The sequence below is a fragment of the Saccostrea cucullata genome, unplaced genomic scaffold (assembly GCF_032062105.1).
Source record: "Saccostrea cucullata isolate Sc308-1 unplaced genomic scaffold, CSIRO_AGI_Scuc_v1 ctg12400, whole genome shotgun sequence".
NCBI classification, from domain to species: domain Eukaryota; kingdom Metazoa; phylum Mollusca; class Bivalvia; order Ostreida; family Ostreidae; genus Saccostrea; species Saccostrea cuccullata.
Window position 1 is genome coordinate 6,152 of NW_026927951.1, and position 23,746 is coordinate 29,897.

At 35.7% G+C, this 23,746-nt stretch overlaps 2 protein-coding genes across 2 annotated transcripts; both read left to right on the plus strand.

Annotated features, from left to right (window-relative positions):
- The first annotated feature begins 977 nt into the window (after window positions 1-977).
- On the plus strand, window positions 978-2,171 carry LOC134275960 (BTB/POZ domain-containing protein KCTD6-like). The gene is made up of 2 exons (XM_062758241.1): window positions 978-1,051; window positions 1,309-2,171. The coding sequence occupies exon 2, from the start codon at window positions 1,331-1,333 to the stop codon at window positions 1,997-1,999; it is 669 nt and encodes a 222-aa protein (XP_062614225.1). The 5' UTR covers window positions 978-1,051; window positions 1,309-1,330; the 3' UTR covers window positions 2,000-2,171.
- Window positions 2,172-20,154: 17,983 nt separating this feature from the next.
- Window positions 20,155-21,321, plus strand: LOC134275959 (BTB/POZ domain-containing protein KCTD6-like). The gene is made up of 2 exons (XM_062758240.1): window positions 20,155-20,237; window positions 20,494-21,321. The coding sequence occupies exon 2, from the start codon at window positions 20,516-20,518 to the stop codon at window positions 21,209-21,211; it is 696 nt and encodes a 231-aa protein (XP_062614224.1). The 5' UTR covers window positions 20,155-20,237; window positions 20,494-20,515; the 3' UTR covers window positions 21,212-21,321.
- The last annotated feature ends 2,425 nt before the right edge of the window (window positions 21,322-23,746 follow it).

The following is a 23,746-nucleotide window of genomic DNA, read 5'->3' on the forward strand; positions in this document are numbered from 1 at the left end:
TTTCATGAGCTAAAATGGTAATTGCATGGCAATAAACTATAGCTCACTAAGGTATATGAATATCGCTGATATTCCGTGGAAGCAAAATTACATTCACTAACCCTTTCCTTTCTCTTAATGAACTCATTTTTTTGCCGAAGACTCCATTGTTGTTTTGAAAATTTAGCAGAAAGTATCCGTTAATTCTGCTGAAAGGGTCCGTTTCAGCGAAAAGGGTCCGTTATGCATATACACCGTGTACCTATTATCAACCGAATATTTTTAATCTCAACTTTGGAGTAATTTGAATACAATCAGAGTTTTAATTTTGCAAAAGACTCATGACAGGTAAGTAAATTTGCGAGATCCATTTTTATTGGGGAAAAAAGTTGACTGTGATGACAAGAAGTTGCATATTTTGATGATTTTTTTTTTTATTTATGTAAAAATTTATGCAGTCTAAGTTTCTTGTAGTTAGAATCATAGGCGCTTGGTTACAGGATGGTGTATTTTGTGTATTATGTATTTTTATATGTGTGCCTGAATACACTCATCGAAATAAAAATAAAAAATCGCCGAAATTAGCACGTTTTAAAAAATGTTATATTAACTTATATACTCTTTTTATATACAGTAAATATGACATTTTTAAAACGTGCTAATTTCGGCGAATTTTTATTTTTATTTCGATGAGGGTATTCAGGCACACATAGAAAAATACATAATACACAAAATACACCATCCTGTAACCAAGCGCCTATGGTTAGAATAATCTGTGTCTCGGTACAAGCCCTCAACAAACCGGGTCCGTAGGACAAATATCATTTTAACGATAGAACATTCTATCTAACTTTCTTGTAGCTATTAAGGGACAAGTAAATGTGTTTTTGTTTAAATTCCAGTCCATGCATATGTCTCTTGATTTTTCCGGAATAGGGTCAGAATTTATGTCTTAGTTTTCCCCTTTTGATTTCCGGTTGACACTGACAGCTGTTTCCTTCTTTTTCATACACTACAGTACAGGTTCAGGCTGATACAGTGCAGTTTTCTATGTGTAGAAGCGTGTTCCCAGGTAATTAATATTTACAGGACAGTTAGCAAATATTCAAGACACCATCCATCATTTTTATTAATGACTTGCATGTAAAGGAACACCTTGTGATGAAATCCCCACTGTTTCCCTCGTGCTTTTTCGGTTTTTGTCATTTTTTTTAATCAGAAAAATTCTCCTGATTTAAAAAAAAAAATGATTTCCTAATAATTTTAGAGAACTTGAGATTTTAAATAAAGTGTTTTTTCTTCCAAATACGCTATTGTTTTCTTTTTTAGTGAAAAAACTGGCCTGCAAACTATGGAAGAATCAGAGATCATAAGACTCAATGTTGGTGGACATATTTACACTACCACAAGGTCTACCCTTGTTAGGTATCCAGACTCAATGCTGGGAGCGATGTTTAAAGGTGATATCCCATCCAAAGTGGATCAGGATGGAAACTTCTTCATTGACCGAGATGGACAAATGTTCAGATACATCCTGAATTTTTGTAGATCTGGAAAACTTTGCCTGCCACAACAATTTTCTGATTATGATTTACTGGAAAATGAGGCTGATTTTTACCAAATTGAACCCTTGATAACCAGCATCACATCTTCACGACAGAACGCAATGAAAGAAAGTCAAGAGTTCAATTACATAGAAATTGTGGAAGAGAATCTTCATTCACTTTACAGTGGTTCTCTTCTCGATGCATTTACGACGTTAGATGGGAGGACTACTGATCTAACGGCAATTCCAGGAATTAGCACTTATGGAAAATCACCAGAGATTCTCAGTTCATTTTACAGTAGACTGACACTCAGTATACGTGGTTTGAGATTAGAGATAGGCGAGTTTCTCAGCAAGCAAGGGTGGATAAAAGAACATAGTAATTTATCATTCTCAAAATCAAGCTCAAGAGGCGATTTTGTCGAGAAAAAGATATATAGAGAAGTTTGGAAAATATGCAGGAAAAATCACTAAATATATGCAATATATTCTATCACATGTATATGATATTTCTTGATTAAATTGTACGACAAGTTTGAAGAAATGGGCTGAAATCTCAGAAACAGAAGCTAGAACATGTCGAGATTTTTTTAAAATGAATATATTTACTATTCTGGTTGCCATTAAATACTTTTTTGAAAAATATTTAAAGAATTCATTGCATGGACTACGAAAGACGAATAGGGCCACAAAAAATATTTTTATCTCGTAATTACGAGAAAAGATCTCGTTATTACGAGTTAATTATCTCGTTATTACGAGAAAAGATCTAGTAATAACGAGAAAAGATCTCGTTATTACGAGTTAATTATCTCGTAATTACGAGAAAAGATCTCGTTATTATGAGTTAATTATCTCGAAATTACGAGTTAATTATCTCGTTATAACGAGAAAAGATCTCGTAATTACGAGAAAAGATCTCGTTATTACGAGTTAATTATCTCGTAATTACGAGTTAATTATCTCGTTATAACGAGTTAATTATCTCGTAATTACGAGAAAAGATCTAGTTATTACGAGTTAATTATCTCGTAATAACGAGAAAAGATCTCGTTATTACGACTTAATTATATCGTTATAACGAGAAAAGATCTCGTTATTACGAGTTAATTATCTCGTAATTACGAGAAAAGATCTCGTTATTACGAGAAAAGATCTTTAAAAAATGGTGCGTTTCACTGTTCTACTCTCTCTTAATGTAAAATGGATGAACCTACGGAATTCATAAAATTAGTAAAAGAAATATCAGAATAAGGAGCAAAGCAGATCATATGCTGTTTATTAATTCTTCAATGCATTTACAGTAACTCCATCGAACCTGCACTTGTATGGAATGTCATTTTTGATACTCTTTTTTATTACCAAGCAATAAATTAATATAGAATCTCTAATGGTTTGCGATGGTATATGAATTTATATAACGTGTTGTGTGTTTTCTATCCCCGAGCCTTTGCAACCCATGAGATTGTTTTAATCACATGATTTATCCTAGTCGTGTAGTTAAACTTTGAGTTTTTGTCAACTTTACAGTCGTTTTTTTTAGTCGCAAATAACGTTTGCTACGTGACGCCAATATTTTTACACAAGAAGAATATGTCCCTTGCATGCACAACAGATAAACATAGTCATTTTCGAGCAGATATTTTTTAAAATATATTTTTTAAAGCAAGTTTACAAAACGAAGTGGAAAGGGTAATATTTTATCTGATAATGTATATGATTTAACTTTTCACATGTTTTTAAACAAATTAATAACGTACATTTGTTAGAAATCAAATAAATGTAATTAAACACTTCTGTTTAAATACTGTAGATGTCCCATTCCACCATTGAATACATAACAAATTTAAATTTATAACGTTCCCTTACAATTTAACAGGACAAAAATTTGACTTTTTAATTTTATTTGTGATAGCACTGGAATGCCTGCAGTTATGTGAAAAAAAGTTTTTTTTTTATAAGTATATAAGTATTTTGTAACAGTTTATTCATATAAAATAAGCTACATATAAAGTAACAATAAAGTTTTAAAAAGGCAATTTTCAATTACTAGTAATTGTTAGAAATCAAATAAATGTAATTAAACACTTCTGTTTAAATACTGTAGATGTCCCATTCCACCATTGAATACATAACAAATTTCAATTTATAACGTTCCCTTACAATTTAACAGGACCATGTACATGAACGTATTTATAATGACATTCTCCTTGCTCAAAAAAATTATTAAATGAGAACCTGACATTTGGTTTGTCGATCAACAGCTGTTCAATGAATTTCTCAAACATATTTCAATTTGATGCACATCTAACTTGCAACAGCGTCTAAATTAAGGTCACATTATTCTTGCAATAAAACCCTGTATAATCGAACTTCTGCACGAGGCATAATCTAATATGTATTAAATATCTAATATCATAAGTATATATTCGTAAAATCATTATTGCAAGTTTTCATTTATTTGAAATTTTTAAATAAACTTTTTAGATGAGTATTTTTCTAAGAATTTTTCTTCTTTTCCATACTTGTCCTTCTTTTGTCGAGATAGATCGCCGAAAAATGACAATGCTGCATTAAGACAATGGACTGTTTTAAAAAGAACGGATTCAAACACGGCTGAATTTTACTAGAATCCATGAAAAACATTAATTTTAGAAACTCTGATAATCTATCATCCAAGAACATATTAAGAGCATATCAAAATCCTGCAAATTATTATGTGTGAATTATGTTTTAATAAGTGATTTAAAATTAAAATTGAGTTATTAATCACTTTGAAGTATGTTTTGTTGCCTTGTTATTTTGCATGATAACAATATGACTTTAATTTGTGCGAAAAACCATGCGAGTTTAAAAAGTGCGTTGAGATGTATGTATAATAGAATAGATCTAAATTGATAAGTTTGGTCAGTACATGAACAGATTAGAGCCTTTGCTTTATGAAATTACATTAAGGGTAAATTAGATTTATTGTATGCATGCATAATTATTAAACCTATTTAAAAACAATATTTTAAGGTCGATATCTAGTCGGTACGGAAACGTATAACCGCCTCGTGTTGTTGTTTTAGAACACGGTATTGTGATATAAAAATGTTGTCAAATACAATTACTTCAAGGTTTGGCGATTTAATTACGACAACAATCTCTGATTTATAATACTTTTCTGATATATTTTAGACGACTTATACACTTTGATAAATTCAAGTTGAATTCCTAAATGTTGCACTAAAATAATGTGTAAAAAGTATGTCGCTAAAATTAAATATCGCAGAAATAAGTGCAATATAACATATATGAAGATTTCGCTTAGACGACTCGATTTAATCAAAGAGCAAAATTCAACAAAATTAGAACGTCTTGTAACATCAGATTTATTAATATTAACTATTGTATGAGTGTGTGCTTTTTTAAGGACCCGAGCCACTCTTTGAAAAACGTAGCTACGGGCCTGATTTTCATTCTCCGTAATTGATTTAATTTTTTTTTTAAAAATCTAAATTTACCACTGTCTCAATGATTTTTTTCTCAGAATTAATTTAAAATAAATTAGCAGTTTTTACAGTGTTATAATTGTTTATATATTGTTTATATATTTGCTTTTTAAATGTACTCAAAGAACAACTTCATAATATATGTTTGTATAAATTATATTATAAATCTTAATTTATCAAATAAATCAAAGCACGATTGAGAGGGGGGGGGGTTGTGCCTGTGACAGCACTAACTATAATGAGCTTGTGTGTTATCTATCGTAAAGAAAGAGGACAAAATGCAAATCATTTCGTTCATTTTATCAATCTACACATCATGTTAAAAAATACATAAGAGTATGTGCAGACGTACGATCAATTTTTTTCCATTGAATTATCAAAGAAAATATACAACTTTCTCTTTTAATTTTGAATTTTTAATAGTTTGAAGTCATATTCAATAATGCATGACATCACATCAGACGAAAATATTTGATGCATATATTTCTGCGTATGGTCTCCAAGCTAAGAACATGATTAAAGATTTCGTTATCATAGTTTGAATAGTACAAGTATTATCAAATAGAGTGACTGTCCTTTGAAGCAAAATTCATGAGATTTATTATTTAGGGAAGAATCTGCAAGGATACTATAAATATTTGAATTATTTTATTTAAATCAGACATCAATTCAATGCAGTACGTTATATTAAGGATGAAATTCATTTTCTCCTTGTATGTCCTCATCGTAATGTACAAACACTTGAACTCATAAATATTCGTAAAATTAAATGTAAAAATTTTCAGTCTTTATCTTATGATAATCAATTTTATTGGCTCATGACTAATGAAGACCCTGGCATCCTTAGATCACTTGTTAGTATAATGTACTTTTTCCCCCGTTTCTTGCCTTTGACTATAATTAAATTATAACATATACAATACATTTATGTATATTGAGTATATCTCTTACATACATTTTTATTAATTGCTCTCATTATCATGAATGTTCAATAAATTGGATCCTCCTCCTTCTTTTGTTTGTAAATCTTTTTTGCTCTTTCATGGGCCCAAATTGGACTGATAAATTCTTGTATCTTGCATACATTTTATGTTACATGTCGTTCAAATTTTGTTGAATTTTGCTCTTTGATTAAATCAAGTCGTCTAAGTGAAATCTTCATATATAGTATATTGCACAAGTTTCTGCGATATCTAATTTAAGCGGCATAATGTTTACACAATATTTTAGTGCAACATTTAGAAATTCACCTTGGATATATCAAAGTGTATTAGTCGTCCAAAAAATGTCAGAAAAGTGTTATTCATCAGAGATTGTTGTCATAATCAAATCACCAAACCTTGAAGTAATTGTATTTGGCAACATTTTTATATCATCAAATCGTGTTCTAAAACAACAACACGAGGCGGTTATACGTTTCCGTAAGTCGGAGATTTCAAAATCTATTATTCGAATGTATCTGTCCATTACGAAAGACGAATAGGGCCACGTAAAAAAATTTTTTATCTCGTAATAACGAGAAAAGATCTCGTTATTACGAGTTAATTATCTCGTAATTACAAGAAAAGATCTCGTTATTACGAGTTAATTATCTCGTGATTACGAGAAAAGATCTCGTTATAACGAGTTAATTATCTCGTTATAACGAGAAAAGATCTCGTTATTACGAGTTAATTATCTCGTAATAACGAGTAAATCATCTCGTTATAACGAGAAAAGATCTCGTTATTACGAGTTAATTATATCGTTGTTAAGATATGTTTCTGTTTTGTTTTTGTTTGTTTGCTTGTTTGTTTGTTGTTGTTGTTGTTGTTTGGGGGGAGTGTACAATGTATGTATTATCGATTTTCAACTCAGTATTTTGTTTACTCGATATATGAGAATAAAACTGAAAAAAAAAATGCCATGAAACGCCACACATTTTTAAAATGTGAGTTGCTATATCCGGTGGATATTACTCGTTTAATTTGATATTACACTGTGTGTTTTTACGCGGCTTGGCGTCATATAAAGACAATACTTACTAGTAATTGAAAATTGCCTTTTTAAAACTTTATTGTTACTTTATATGTAGCTTATTTTATATGAATAAACGGTTATAAAATACTTATATACTTATAAAAAAAAACTTTTTTCACATATGATAACTACAGGAATTCCAGTGCTATCACAAATAAAATTAAAAGGTCAAATTTTATAGCACAAATTAAAGGAATCGTAGCATTCTAGATCTGAAGTACTAGTCAAGATTTTTGACTCTAATCTCTGTTGTCATTTTTAGCTCACCTGAGCCGAAGGCTCAAGTGAGCTTTTCTGATCACATTTTGTCCATCGTCTGTCTGTCCGTGTGTAAACTTTTCACATTTTCGACTTCTCAAGAACCACTGAGCCAATTTTGACCAAACTTGGTACAAAGCATCCTTGGATAAAGGGGACATTAAATTTTTAGCTCACCTGAGCCGAAGGCTCAAGTGAGCTTTTCTGATCAAAATTTGTCCGTCGTCTGTCGTCGTCGTCGATGTCGTCGTTGTTGTCGTAAACTTTTCACATTTTCATCTTCTTCTCAAGAACCACTGGGCCAATTTCAACCAAACTTGCTACAAAGTATCCTGGGGTAAAGGGGATTCAAGTTTGTTCAAATGAAGGGCCACGCCCTTTTCCAATGGGGAGATAATCATGAATTAGAGAAAAAATAATGGCATTGTTAAAAAATCTTCTTCTCAAGAACCACTGGGCCAGGAAAGATGAAACTCATGTGGAATCATCCTCAGGTAGTGTAGATTCAAGTTTGTTCAAATCATGACCCCCGGGGGTAGGATGGGGCCAAAATGGCCGATCAAAATTTTACATAGAAATATATGGGAAAAAATCTTTAAAAATCTTCTTCTCAAGAACCACTGGGCCAGGAAAGATGAAAATCATGTAGAATCACCCTCAGGTAGTAAAGATTCAAATTTGTTCAAATCATGACCCCCGGGGGTAGGGTGGGGCCAAAATGGCCGATCAAATTTTTACATAGGAATATATAGGAAAAATCTTTAAAAATCTTCTTCTCAAGAACTACTGGGCCAGGAAAGATGAAACTCATGTGGAATCATCCCCAGGTAGTGTAGATTCAAATTTGTTCAAATCATGACCCCTGGGGGTAGGGTGGGGCCAAAATGGCCGATCAAAGTTTTACATATCAATATATAGGACAAATCTTTAAAAATCTTCTTCTCAAGAACCACTGGGCCAGGAAAGATGAAACTCATGTGGAATTATCCTCAGGTAGTGTAGATTCAAGTTTGTTCAAATCATGACCCCCGGGGGTAGGATGGGGCCAAAATGGCCGATCAAAGTTTTACATAGGAATATATAGACACATTTTCTTCTCAAGAATCATCGAGACAGGAAAGATGAAACTCCTGTGGAATCATCCCCAGGTTGTGTAGATTCAAATTTGTTCAAATCATGACCCCCCGGGGGTAGGATGGGGCCAAATGACCGATAAAAGTTTTACATAGGAATATATTGGGAAACCTTTTTAAATCTTCTTTTCAAGTGCTTCAAAGCCATGCTTAGTGATATTTATAGGGAATCATCCTCAGGTAGTGTAGATTCTAGTTTGTTCACATCATGACCCCCTGGGAGGTTCAAATTCAACCCCCCTCCCCCCCCCCAGGTAACTTTCAGTTCTGATCTGATATGTGCTTTTTTCTAGCCAATTGCTCAGGTGAGCGATGTGGCCCCTGGGCCTCTTGTTAGATAAAGGGCCAAGTCCCTTCACAAGGGGAGATAATCAAGAAAAGACAAAAATAAGGTGGGGTCATAAAAAATCCTCTCAAGAACCACTGGGCCAGAAAAGCTGAAACTTATGTGGAAGCATCCTAAAGTAGTGTAGATTCTAAATTGTTCAAATCATGCCTACTGGGGGTAGGGCGGGGCCACAATGGGGAATCAAACTTTTACATAGAAATATATAGAAAAAAATCTTTGAAAATCTTCTTTTCAAGAACCACTGGGCCAGAAAAGCTGAAAGTTATGTGGAAGCATCCTGGGTTAGTGTAGATTCTAAATTATTCAAATCATGTTCCCCGGGGGTAGGGCGGGGCCACAATGGGGAATCAAATTTTTACACAGAAATATATAGAAAAATCTTTGAAAATCTTTTCAAGAACCACTGGGCCAGAAAAGCTGAAACTTATGTGCACATGGAAGCATCCTGGGTAAGTGTAGATTTCAAAATGTCTAAATTATGATCAGTGGAGCAGGCTGGGGTTGCAATATGTAATACAAGGGGGAAATCTGGTAAAGGACCGAATATTCAAAGCTTCTCATGTGAGCGATGTGTGGCCCATGGGCCTCTCGTTTAAATTTTGCTTAGCCTAAGACGAAAGAAAATGTAAACAAAATTTCCTTAATTTTCTTACTAAGTAGAAAGAAAAAGTTTTTAAAATTATGAAATTAAATGCACAATAATTATTAACAAAAAACGAGGGCGTTTTTGATTGACATGGTGTGAGAAAAAGGACATCAATCAGCCAAACTCGTCCATGAAATTTATTAGGACCCGACACTCTTAACCAAACTTTGTGACCTTTTTTTTTTAATTCATACATCATAATATAGTAAAGAGTGTTTCGGTGGTTTTAAAACGGCTAAATGCCCTAAGGCTCGCCTCATCAGGGGCCCACCTTAGCAGTGTATTCTTGTGGTAAACGTGCTCTAATACCGGTGTTGTATAGAGTAGTATTTCCCCCATAGCCAGCTTCCCCCCCCCCCCCGGAAATCGTACTCTAGAGTAGGATTTCCCCTCCGGTGGGAAATCTCACACCAGAGCCAAGTTTCTCCCTCTTTCTCTCTCAGAGTAGGATTTCCCCCATCGTTATAGAGTCAATATAAACCACAGCCGCAATGTTTTTGTGAAGAAAAAAAAGACAAACGAGAAACTTATTTTTAAAAGGTAAATTAATGTTTTTTTACGAGATGTAAGGCAAATCATGGAATCTCAACCAAAATATATAGATTTCAAAAGAAATGTAAATATTCTCAAAACATAATGAAACAAAAAAAAAAATGGATATCTGGATTGGTATATATTTTTGGACCTATTTTGGTTGTAAATGATTACAACTATAATAAAATTTCTAAAATATTAAAAAATTATAAACTTCACCTCTCTGTAAACATCCTATTAATCTATACAATTTTTTGGTCATATAACATCTCCTTAAATCCCATTTTCGTGAAACTTTTAATGAAAAAATTAAAAATTCATTTTCATTCTACTTATTTAACTAGGACCTAAATTGTAATTTTCAAGGTTTATTTGTATCATCTAATTGGAGGGGGGGGGGGTGGCTCTGGGGAAAATCGCACTCTATAACTACAACACAGAGTAGGATTTCCCCACGGAAAATTGACTCTGGTGTGGGATTTCCGTAGGGGAAATCCTACTCTAGAGCCAGTTTTGCTAGGGGAAATCCTACTCTAGAGCCAGTTTTCCAGGGGGGGGGGGGGGAGTCTACTCTAGAGTCAGTTTTCCCGGGGGAAAGATTTTAGGGGGGAAAGCCTACTCTACAAGACCGGTAATCATATCGCCTATGCTTTTGTGCTTGCTACATGCATAAGCTTCAACTGGTTCCGATGTAAATATTTCTTTGCCTCTTGTGTCTGAATTGAATGATTATTAACAGTAATTATTAACAAAAAACGAGGGCGTTTTTGATTGACATTCGGCAGGAATCTGGGAACTGAAAATTTTATCGACATGTCACATGAAGTTTTAACATTTTTTTAATTTATCAGGTTCCTGTGAAATGGGAAAGGAAAATAAAATAATTTCCCGACTGAGAGTTTTGATTTGCATAAAAATAACTTCAAAATTGTCTAGAACAAACATTTGGTACAAAATGGTACATTTTTATTTCTACTGGTCAGAGATCGGAAGAGCTTATATGATAGTAATGCGTCCGTCCGTCTGTCTGTCTGTCTGTAAACAATTTTTCAAAATGCTAATCCTCCTACAGTTTTAATGTGATTTCAATATAACTTGGCAAACAAGTAGACTACACTAAAATACATAATTCTGTTTATCAGTTTTTGATTTCGATGTACAGTGTTGCCGTGGCTACTAAAAATAGAAAGATGATGGGCGAATAAGGCGGGCAGAATGCCTATAGTGCGACAGATAAGAAGTCAAAAATTTTAATCTCAATTAAATCCAAATTTTAAGTGATATTTCATCTAATATTAAAGTATACTTTATGTAAAATCTCTACAATTTACAAAAATCTCACAAAGACTGAAAATATTTGCCTTTGAAAAAGCTTACACACACTAAAAAGAACAAAAACGATCATTTTCTTATACTTTAACACATTTTTTCAATATGGGTGGGTCTTCTCTCCATTTTTTTTGAAAGAGGATCCTAAACGTGTGCAATAAAATACACATTTTTTGGTTTTCAGAAACATGGAGCGAAGACCCACTATACCTTAAAAGTACACTTTAATGACAAAACATTAGCATCTTTCCGAGAAATATTTCAAGTCCATAAAGTCGAGTGTCATATCACAAACATGATTTAAATGCCTCATATCATCATGAATGGTGTAGCATAGTGGTTAACGCGTTAGTCTCAAAGCACTATGCTATTGATACGTCGGATTTTTATTGCTAGGGTTCGAATTCCACGAATACCATCTAATAATTTTATGAAAGTAAATTTTTTGTACGAGATTTTTTCTCTCTCAGAAAAAAAATTTCAATAATTAGAGGTACTCAATTTACATATTAAATACAATGCATGATTTCTTAATATCTGACGCCATAGGCATTCTGCCCGCCTTGTTCGCCCATCTTCTTTCTGTGAAATACTCTCAAAATGCTATTCCTCCTACAGTTTTGGTGTGATTTCAATAACTTGGCACACAAGTACATGTACATAATGTATACTAAATTAATAATTCTGTATATCGTTTTTTTTTAATTCGATGAATGGTGTTGCCCTTGGTTACTAAAATTAGAAATTTCTGTGATAAGCTTTTAAAATGCTACTCCTACAGTTTTGGTGTGATTTCAATCTAACTTGGCACATAAGTACACTACACTAAGATAAACTACACATTCAAAGTCAGTTAAAGTGCCCCAAACAGTTTCAAAAAACGGCTGAGGATTTTCAACTTGGAAAACAAAGGAAATGTTTTAATTGTGATAGAACAATATTCGAATGATCAGAAAACACATATGATAGCTCTTGAAAAAAGGTATTATATTCTGCAAACATATGGAACAAATAAAATGTAGTTTTAGCAGTGAATTACGTTATTAGTGAAGGTGTTATCAAAAAATTTAAATAAATTACTATTGTAGATTCAAAATGGTATTTCAAGTAGTTGTATTTGATAGAGATATAATAACTATCCAATTAAAAACCACAGCGCATTGAAAATTTACCATATATTCAAAAATATTCCATATTTACACATAGCTAATGTACGAAAAATTATGAATATGGAGTTTGAGAAAATGAAATCTTATTTTTTCTTTGATTAGACTCGCATACTCAAATTAACAAAGAAGTTTGTATGTATTTGCATGTGAATACCTTTTATTTAAACACTCTCAAGTTAAAAGTAAACGTTTATTTTGAGACAGGAGCAAACTGCTTTCTTTGTAACGAAATTCACATTCATCCATAAAATGAAAAATAATGATTATTATTGGTTGAACAACAGCATGTTACAAATTAGAATACAGAAAATGATTATAAATATTGCAAAATCTTTGCAAAAGACATCATATTTATATATATCTACATTGTTATCATTGTAAAACATCATATTCCACACACCTTGGTATTTTCCAGATGAAATCAAAAGCTGTATTGCTGAAAGTGCAGAATGACTACTTATTACAAATGATTTAAACATCATATATACACGATTTCTGGCGTCGCACTTAAGTTTGGTGGAATTCAGCATTAAATTATATTTCAAAATTAAATGATAACCATCATCCATTGAGTAACTCTTTAATTAACTAAGGATGACTGATACCTGAAACATAGAGAAATAATATTACATTACATAAATGATTAGTTATCTCCTCCCCCAGGGACAAGTTTTTTAGGCACTAATAAAACTTAAAAGGTCTGTATAAGTCAAATATCAAATTAAAGAATGTTTCGTATCACAACTGTACTTCAGTCACAAGTAATTAAAGATCAATTGAACTGTCCAATAATCAGTTATTCTCTGCAGAATCCTGTCTAGTATTGCGGCGTGGTCTTCCAGGCGTCAACAACTCTTTCTTTCCAGTTGCATTGTGCGGCTGAAGACGAGCCAGAGCGCGGGGTAAACGTGTGACCTTCGGTTTGTCTTCATGTTCTGTCAGAGGAGCGACTTCGTCCTTGTCCGTCAATAGTCGTCTTGGCGATAAATGTGACTTAGCGGTTGATTTTGGGGTCATGACCGCAGGTGAGACCTCTCCAGATGTAGCAGGTGAACCATGGTTAACAGGTGGTGGAGCAGAAGGGCAATCCATCCTGGGAGTCACATGCGAAGGTTGTGGTGTGCTACATTTCAATGGATTTAGTCAATGTTTTCTGAGTCGAGGATGAACCATCTATAACAGTCTTTTCTGAAGGTTGTGGCATTCTCAGCATTGTTTCAATCACGCTGGGTGAATTGCTGTTAAACGGGGTGAATTTCCTCAGATGTTGGCGATTTCTTAGCGTAACCCTTCCTGTGCCATCTACACGTACAACATACTGGTGGTATTGGCGGACCTCAACAACAACTCCCGTACGTTCCCATCTCCTTGGGTGGTTGCCCATTAAATTTTGGATATACACATGGTCTCCAACCTGCAGTGGTGGTAGCTGATGGGTATGCTCATTCCATCTTTCATGCTCTCTTGAGTGGCGTTTAGGCAAGAACTAACTCTCTACTCGACATCAGTTCCTTCCATGTATCATGAGGCGAATATCTACCCATTACGATTGGTACGGCATCTCTGATCGGACGACCAAACAGGATCATGGCTGGGGATGCCTTCGTCTCTGGATCAATGGAGTTCCTGTATATAAGTAAAGCCCTCTGAAACTTATCCACGTCTAAGGAACCATTGGCTGTGATGTTGTCCGCAAGCATACGTTTTACCATCTTCACTGCAACTTCAGCTCTGCAGTTGGCATGTGGATTTGCAACTGATGAGATGAGATTCTATGTCTGACTCCCCAGGCTTTCAGGAATTCCTGTGTCTTTCCAGCTGTATACTGAGGACCTCCATCTGATGTTAATTCCTCTGGAATACCAAATGTGACAAACGTCTCACGAAGGCGCTTCACCAGTCCATCCGCTCCAGACTCTGATCTGTATACCATGGGCCAGTTGGAGTACCTGTCCACGACGACAACATAATCCTTGCTGTTGTAGGTGAAGTAGTCACTGCAAATCTTCTGGAAAGGATATTCGGGAGGAACTATATCAGTAGGTGGCTGCATGGGGTTTGACTTAGCCATCTGGTGACAATGTCCACACTGGTCCCTCGTTCTGGCAATATCCACTGTGATATCTGGCCAATACACTGAGTCCATGGCTCTGGCACACATCGACGAGACTCCTTGGTGTGCTGCATGAAGTGCATTGAGTACTGGTTTACGTAAGGCAGGAGGAATGACTATATGCTGTCCCGAGAGAACCACACCATCAACAGAGCATAGACTGCCAGAAAAACGATGAAATGGGCGCAACTCCAGTGGCAAATCCCTATAATCCTCTGGGAACCCTTCTTCTATCTGCTGAAGCAGGCTAATGTACGTAGGATCTGATGCTGTGGCTTCACGTACCATATCCCAAGTTACCACCATGATGTTGGCATTTAATGCAGTCGTAGCGGCAGTAACTGTGGAGGTATCATCAGCTTGATCTCGATCCTCAGTAGATAGGCCAAAACTGGTGGGTGTATCACGACAACTGGCAGAGCAACTGTCAAGAGACTCGTCTACTGTGGCATCACCAGGTAATACCAGTCGAACTGGGGGGCAAGCTGGATGTCTGGAAGCTGCATCCGGACCAAGATTCTTCTTCCCAGGTACACGAACCACTGTTAACTTGTATCCAAGGGTCTTTTCTTTCAGGTTAAGGAGACGTCTGTTATCTATCTCAGTGAGTGATCGGTCGTTCAATATCTGGAGTAGTGGTTTATGGTCAGTAGCGACAATGAGATCTTCGCATCCGAGCACATAGTATCTTGTCTGGTGGAGAGCGTACACAACAGCCAAGGCTTCGCCTTCGATTGGAGCGTATCTACTTTCTGCTGGGTGGGTGAATCTACTGCCGACCAAACAAAGCTTCCATCCATCATTACAGCATGCTGGGGTCTTACTGGCACAGCTGCAATACTTCTGCATCATGAAGAAGCCAATACCATCAATGGACCAGTCTGTGGCTAGACAGGTCATGCGTGCTGGGTCAAACAGACGAACACCTTCCTTCATCTCCTGGATAATGACCTCTTTGGACTTTGTAAATAGTTCATCTAGCTCATCCGTCCAATGGAACGGTGTAGATGGTTTCAATAGAGCTCGGAACGGTTTCATCTGTTTAGTCATGGCAAACGCGTAGGCACCTTGGTTGACCAATCCAAACCATGCTCTTGCACCGGTAATGTCGGATGGTGTTGGAAAGTTGCTGATTGCATCTAGGAACTTCGTGCTTGGTCGTATATTTGTAGGAGTAATTGTGAGTCCAGCAAAATCTACAATATCTTGAGCAAACTGGAACTTCTTCGGGTTGAGGGTAATACCATTCCGAGCACAGAGGTCTAACCATTCGCACGTCTGGAAGAATGCTGCTTTAACAGAATCTGCCCACATACAAGTGTCATCCACGCATTTGACCTTGTTCTTGAAGTCCGTAATGACAGCATCAAATCGTTGGTTGTAAGCATCTCCACTGGCCATAAATCCCTGTGGAGCTACCTTGTATCTGTACCGTCCCCATGGTGTGATAAAAGTGGTAGAGTGACGGTCCTCCTCTCGAATAGGTACAGAGTGGTATCCATTCCAAGCGTCAGTAACAGTCTTCTTCATACCTTGAGGTACCCTGTCTGCTAGATGAAACGGACTCGGTACATGATGGGTCTGGCGTACGGAGTGACGGTTTTGTGGTTGAAGATCTACCGTCCTTCTGGGCGTACCATCAGCTTTACCTGTAACTACCATCCTGGAACACCAAGTTGTAGGGGTATTCTGGCTAACTTTCTCCAAGACTCCAATCCTTACGTCTCTCTCCAGGTCAGCATAGACTTTATCCAGCCAATGGATGGGTACCAGTGCTGGATTGTGAACAGCAAATGGTCTGGCATCAGGATCTATGTGAAGCTTAAGGGTCTCACAGTTCATCAGCGGTAAAGGTTGATGTTCACATACATTAAAAGTTGTAGCACCATAGTAATCAAGTAGCCATTCCTTTAATGCATCCACATTTTTTTCAGTAGCGTCCAAGCCTGGTGGTAGTGTTGTTGGTAGTGGAGGTGGATTAGGCTGACGTTTGGGACAGGAGCAGGTAGTCTCATCTTCTACAGAAGCAAAACTCTCTGATGTGTCTGTGGGATGGTTTGGGAAGTCTGCATGAATTATTCCAAGAGAAACCAGTGCCTCCCTGCAGATGAAAGCTTTTTCCATGACATCAGATACATAACATAATATGCGTGTAGATTTGGAACCATCTCTGACCTTCACATCAACTGCAACTGCTCCAATAACCCCAAGGTTTTCTTTGATGGCACCTCGCATAACGAGCTTTACTGAAATTAGGTCCTTTCTGGTAATTCCCAGGTTGTTGGCTGTCTGTAATGGGATAATCGTACTCTGGCATCCGGTGTCAGCTACCATGGTCAGTTGTATCGTTTTGAGCCTTGTAACATCTTTGATGGGATGTCCAAATGACGCATGGTCCTCGGCCAAAGTGTCATATTAACCAGTAGCATCGGATGAGGTTTGGACGGCCTAGCTATCCATTTTCCTTCGAAGATGTGATGTTCAAGACGTGCTGTATTCTGATATTGTTCTGATGTGGTACATAGCTGGTCGTAGACATAACCAAACTTGTCGTCAGCATCTTTCGTCGGTTCCTGTGATGGTCCCTGATTGCGGAGTTTCTGTCCTCGTCCCTGTGTACAAGCCCTTGACGATGAATCACGATGTCCCCAGGCACCACACGTTGAACACTTGCTGCATGACTTGGTATAATGACCCTTAACTTTACACTTGGCACATGTAGATGTCCAGGCCTCGCAACTTCTTTGTCTGGCTCGACGATCGTTTCTTTGTCCGTGGGCAGGGCCACCACATGCCCAGCACTTGCCTCCAGGTCCTTGTACTGATTTTTGGCTATGGGTCGTAGTCGACATTGCACCGGCTGAGTCTCCAACTGCACTCCGTGTAACTTTGCCTTGTTCCTTCTGTGCTATGAAGGAAACAGTCTCTTCCAAGGTTCTGTCTGTCTTAGGCTCACCAAGCAGGACAGACAAAATTTCAGGGTCTGCAATTCCTCTAACCAGATTGTCCTTTATGATCTCATCACTGTAGTCATAAATGTGGTTACATCCTTCCTCCTTGCATGTGGCCTTGTACTGACAGAGTGACGCCTGACCTCGGAGACTGGCTAAAAACGTTCTGATGCTGGTACCAGGTGCTTGTGTCATCTTACTGAGCTTAATGCGTTGTACCAATGTGCTCTCATCCTTTACAGCAAGCCGTTTAATGACATTCATCAGGTCTGCCTCTGGCATGTCTGTGATGTTACCTCGTTGGTCACGCATGATGTCGGTCCGAAGGTCTGAGTCACAGCAGTAGAACAGAGCAGTGGGTATGACGTTTTGCGCTATGGCCATGCCCACTTTGTACATCTCCCATTGTCGAGTGAACGCTGACCACTGGTCTGGATCACATCCAGCAGCTATGGTGGGTGGGTCCAACTTCAATTTGGGAGCTGCGGCAGCTGCTGACTGGGCCTGTGGCTGGTGAACAGTTCTATCATGGATCTGGAGGGCTGCCGTCATCGCTGCGGCAAAGGATTCATCCAGGTCCTGGGACTGCCAATCACATCCTTCCTACAGGGCACTCTAACGTCGGCATGTTGAGGATTATAGATCGTCTTTTGTACCAAAATTGTCAATAATTGATTTATTTCTGTTAATTTCTTGTTCTGGAGGCCTGTTTTTTGTCAAATTGTGTAGAACTGGTATCAGTCATAAATGATAACCATCATCCATTGAGTAACTCTTTAACTAACTAAGGATGACTGATACCTGAAACATAGAGAAATAATATTACATTACATAAATGATTAGTTAAAAATCAATCCGTTTTATAAAACAAACAATGTGACGTAATTCACGTACCAGATTGTAAGTGTCAATCTGGGGAAAAAAACATTAAAAGTAAGGAGAATTTTCTTATTTAAGTGTGTTCTATGTAGTTTCTTTAAACAAATTATCTCTTTTTTGGCCTTTACCTACCACCAAAATTTCTTTTGTGGCTCAGCATTAATCATTTTAGTCATTATCTAAGGTTAAAACTGTAATTATGTTATGTGTGAATTACGTTACACTGTTCTGGATTACGTTACACTATTATACAGACCTTGCCTGGTGTAAACACCGAGCGAATGTTTTATAAATGTATTTATATAGAGAATAATACATACCCTTTTCCATATCACATCCTGTATCAGCCCGAGACACCAATATCAGCCAGAGGGCCGACGGCCTTGTGTAGCGATCCATGTGAGCGGATCAAAGGATCTGATTTTAATCAGATTGCCTTGTCAGCAAATACAATTTAGCATTAAGTCAAATGCTGACTGATGTTTTTCATACCAATTGTTAGTCCATTATTTATACTCTGAATTGACGACGGATTTTTTTCCGTTATTTCCTGATCATGACAAGGAGCACACGGCGGGTGTGACCGGTCGGCAGGGGATGCTCACTCCTCCATGGCACCTGATCCCACCTCTGATGTTTCGGGGATCCGTGTTTGCTCTGTTGTTATTTTGTATTGTTTTATGGCCTTTGAAACTGAACACTGTTCGTTATCTCCATATCCTTCTTAAGAAGTGTTTTGGGGCGACTTGTCTTGGGGCGAGTTGTCCTGATAAAATGTTACTAGCACTACAAGTATTTTAAAAAGATGCATAGCCGTCGGAAGCAAATTGAAAAGGGGGGGGGGGTAGAACATACAAAAAAAAAAGCAAAAAACAATGCAACGAATCAAAGTAGGAATGATCGATAATTGATAAATCTAAATTTGGAATTGCAGGCTACAGCAAGAAACTTAATTCTTATTTTCATTAAGAGGTGTTCAGTACAATTCTCTGTCATCCTTGGACTTTCAGTGGGACGTAGCATTTTCGATGCAACATGAATAGCGTCTCTGAAGTTCTCAAAAAAAATTTTAAAATTTAGAAAAATTAAGCAATATCAGCAACTTTAAATTGTTGTTAACAATTAACGATGAGATGACTAAAGCCCCTCTTTGCTGTATATGAAATAGGCCTACTGTCATTTATTAAATCATTGCTACGTGCACTCGCCCGAATATCTATCCCATGTACATATCAACAGTGGATGAAAGACTGGTCGGGATATGCCACGCCTTACCATGCTTACTGAAAGTCCAAGGAAAACGGAGAACTGTACTAAATAAATTCTGCTTCATATAAGCCTAGGTCTGCTAATACTGGGCCGCAGTTGGTACCTACATAAGATGAGACATCCGACAGATTGTTCGAAGTGTTGATTGCAAAAACTACTCATTATCAACAGGATCTTTTTAATCTCAACTTTGGAGTATTTGAATACAATCAGAATTTTAATTTTGCAAAAGACTCATATAGCAATTAAGGTTAGTATATTTGCAAGATCCATTTTCATTGGGAAAAAAATAGCTGACTGTGATCCTGAAACTCCATTGCTTTCATTTCAATTTTTGTATACGAAGTACTGCAAAGTTGCATGCTTTGATTATTTTTTTTTCATTTGTGTAAAATGAATATTGCAATCCATGCACCTCTTGATTTTTCCGGAATAGGGTTAGATTTTTTTCTTTAGTTTTCCCCTTTTGATTTCCGGTTGACACTGACAGCTGTTTTCTTTTTCATACACTACAGTACACGTTCAGGCTGATGCAGTGCAGTTTTCTTTGTGTAGAAGCGTGTTCCCAGGTAATTGATATTTACAGGACAGTTAGCAAATATTTAAAACACCATCCATCGTTTTTATTAATGACTTGCAAGTAGAACACCGTGTGATGAAATCCCCACTGTTCCCCTCGTGCTCTTTCAGTTTTTGTCATTTTTTTTTTAAATCAGAAAAATTCTCCCGATATTAAAAAAGAAATATTTCCTAATAATCTTAGAGAACTTGAGATTTCAAATAAAGTGTTTTTTCTTCCCAATACGTTATTGTTTTCTTTTTTAGTGAAAAAACTGGCCTGCAGACTATGGAAGAATCAGAGATCATAAGACTCAATGTTGGTGGACATATTTACACTACCACAAGGTCTACCCTTGTCAGGTATCCAGACTCAATGCTGGGAGCGATGTTTAAAGGTGATATCCCATCCAAAGTGGATCAGGATGGAAACTTCTTCATTGACCGCGATGGACAAATGTTCAGATATATCCTGAATTTTTGTAGGTCTGGAAAACTTTGCTTGCCACAACACTTTTCTGATTATGATTTACTGGAAAATGAGGCAGATTTTTACCAAATTGAACCCTTGATAACCAGCATCACATCTTCACGACAACATGCAATGAAAGAAAACTTTGAAGTTCATTACATAGAAATCGTGGAAGTGAGAACAGGTACAACTGCAACCATGCCATCGAAAAATTCTCGTGTCAAAACTATTCTGCTTGGAAGGAAAGAAGATCTGCTTTCACTGCCCTCAACTCTTGTTGGTGAAGAGGCAGCAGAAAGATTGGAATGTAAAAATGGATCAAATTATGTGGAACTAGAAATTTTTGGAAGTAATGTGAGAATTCAGCTAGCAGACTTTCTGAGTAATAGTGGATGGGTTAATGAAAACTCAGACTTATCATCTTCATCCAGTTTAACAAAAGGACAGGATACAAGTATACTCTGCATAGAACAGAGTTTTAGGGATCGCTGGAAAATATATAAACAGAAATAAGAAAAATGACTCATAGTCCTACAATGGTCTTTCAAATATTTCTTTAAAAAATAAATAGAAGAAGCATGATTATCAGTATTTATTCACAAACTGTTTAACATCAATTTATATATGCCATCACGTTTTTAGCATAGAAATGTGTTCATTGAAAATATCTTTCTTTTTGTATTTTTTCATAAATACATGTACATGCAAAGTTCATTATATTATGATAATAATGGATTTTTATTATAGATAAAAATATTATAATTTTCTGAAAAATGAATATTCGTTAGTTATTTCTGAACTTTTATCTACACTATTCAGTATAATTGTGAACTTTTATTTACACGATTAAATATGATTATGAGTACATGTCTCACATTCCTACAGTAAAATACATGTACTATGATCATTTTTTTTATCCCTTTAATAAAACATGTAAAACAGATATTTTCCCAATTGATATTTTCAGCCTAAGTGACTAATTAATTAAAAAATATAGGTCACAGATCTGGAATTCTAGCAAATATCAGATAGTCCAACTATTTATCCTGCAATCAAAATAAGGAAAAGATGCCGGGGTGGATATACAAAACCTGAAAACACAAACCCCCTTAAGAATCTGAGTTTTCAAATTTTTATGCAAAAATATGAAGGTAAAAATGTCCTTAGACACAATACTCGATCCCCATTCCAAGAAAACATGAAATCACTGGTAGAATGGTTGGAAAAAATTATTGATATGTACAAATTAAGAAAGCAACTTGTGTTTAAGGAGATGGATCAAATGTTGATGCTCGTCTCTCTTGGTGTTGGCCTGTCGATCATAATAATCACCATGGGACTAAGTGAATCACTTTCACCTCCAGTAAATACACAAATGTTTTAAACATTATTTTATTAATTTTTTACCTTTTGAGTTATTATCATCTTATGTTTTCACTCTTGAGGATGTATATACTTGTACACGTACCTATATGTATATACTAATATTAATTTTTTTTAATACAAATGTTAATGAATTAGTAAGTACTAAAGCCCAATGAGCTCATTTTCGTAGGTAAAAAAAAAAAAAAAATAAATTCGCGTTATAACGCGAAGCCTTTACTGTTTAACTAAACATTTGCTTTAGTCTCAACTTTCTTTTGATTTCGCGAAAATTTTATTTTTTTTTAGTATATACATATAAAACTTGCACAAACTTTGAATTGTTTGAACAGCATTGAGAAAGACAAATTGTGACTGTAAAGATGGATTCAATAGCAAGAAAGCTTACAATTTATCTTAAATAGTCCAAGATCAAAATAGCCTTTTGTTTATCATTGTAATGAATAAATTTGATATCGATATTCCAAAAGTTAATCTTAAATCAAGATTATTAATTTCGGGGAAAATCACCCCTTCCCGGTGTCTTTTTATGCACTCTCTAGAGAATTTGAAATAATTTTATTTTATAGAGATCAAGATCAAGATCTCAAAATGAGGTAGATTTGTCAATTGTGTCCCACCGCATTTGTGAAAATTGGATAGCAGATTTTCATTTGTCTCCGCTGGATTCACTGTGGAAATACGATATCCTATTTTGAGGTTGCACCACGTTGTCATTCCATATTGCTTACGAAAACATTGACGATTCAAAGTGTACAAACTCTGCTAAATACTTCATTTACTTTTACGTTATGTTTCTACAGTGTATAATTTTTTGTCCAAAATGATTGATTGCTTAATTTACTAGTGGTGCAGTTGTAGTAAATGTTACCGATTAAAAAAAAGCTTGAAAAAAGTGTCAAGCGGAGATTTTCCTTAAAATAGTGTAAAGAATTAAGTTAAATTTTAACAATTGAAAAACATGTACAAGAAAGTAAAACTTAATTCAATGGTAAGGTTTTTAAAAAAAATATTCTGATGACTAATCTATCCTATTCTCGCATCATTTCTCCAGTACATCTTCTGAGGAAAGGATATTTTAAAAATAAGTTCCTGAGTGTCAGTTAAGACCAATGTTCCTGAGTAATATTACTATATGCACATTATTTCGCATTATAATGCGAAAGTTACGTGTTTATTCGCGAAAGTTTCGCGTTATAACGCGAAAACATTATTTTTTTACCTACGAAAATAAGCTCATTGGGCTTTCGTAAGTAAGAGATTAGAAATTTAAAGAAAAATAATTTTTAAATTTAATATAGTTGTAAAATTCAAAAAAAAAAATTAAAGTGGGGGGATGTCATGGTCCTTCCCATAACTGGCTCAGATACATGTACCTGTAGACAATTTAATGGACATTACAACTAATAATTGAAATAAGGACCCATTAACATAATATTTCTTTAGTTTTTCGATAATGTATTCATTACTTCATGAAACACTCCTCGGGATCGAGATTCAAAAAATTCCTACAAGGTTTTTCATCGCTTGCTCCAAACTTCGTACTTTTTGCAGATGATATGAGAAGAAAACGTAGGTTAAGTGACGAAGACCTCGAAACAAAGTATGCAATATTATTCATTGTAATCGAATATGCATCTCTGCATAAGCATATATAATTGTATC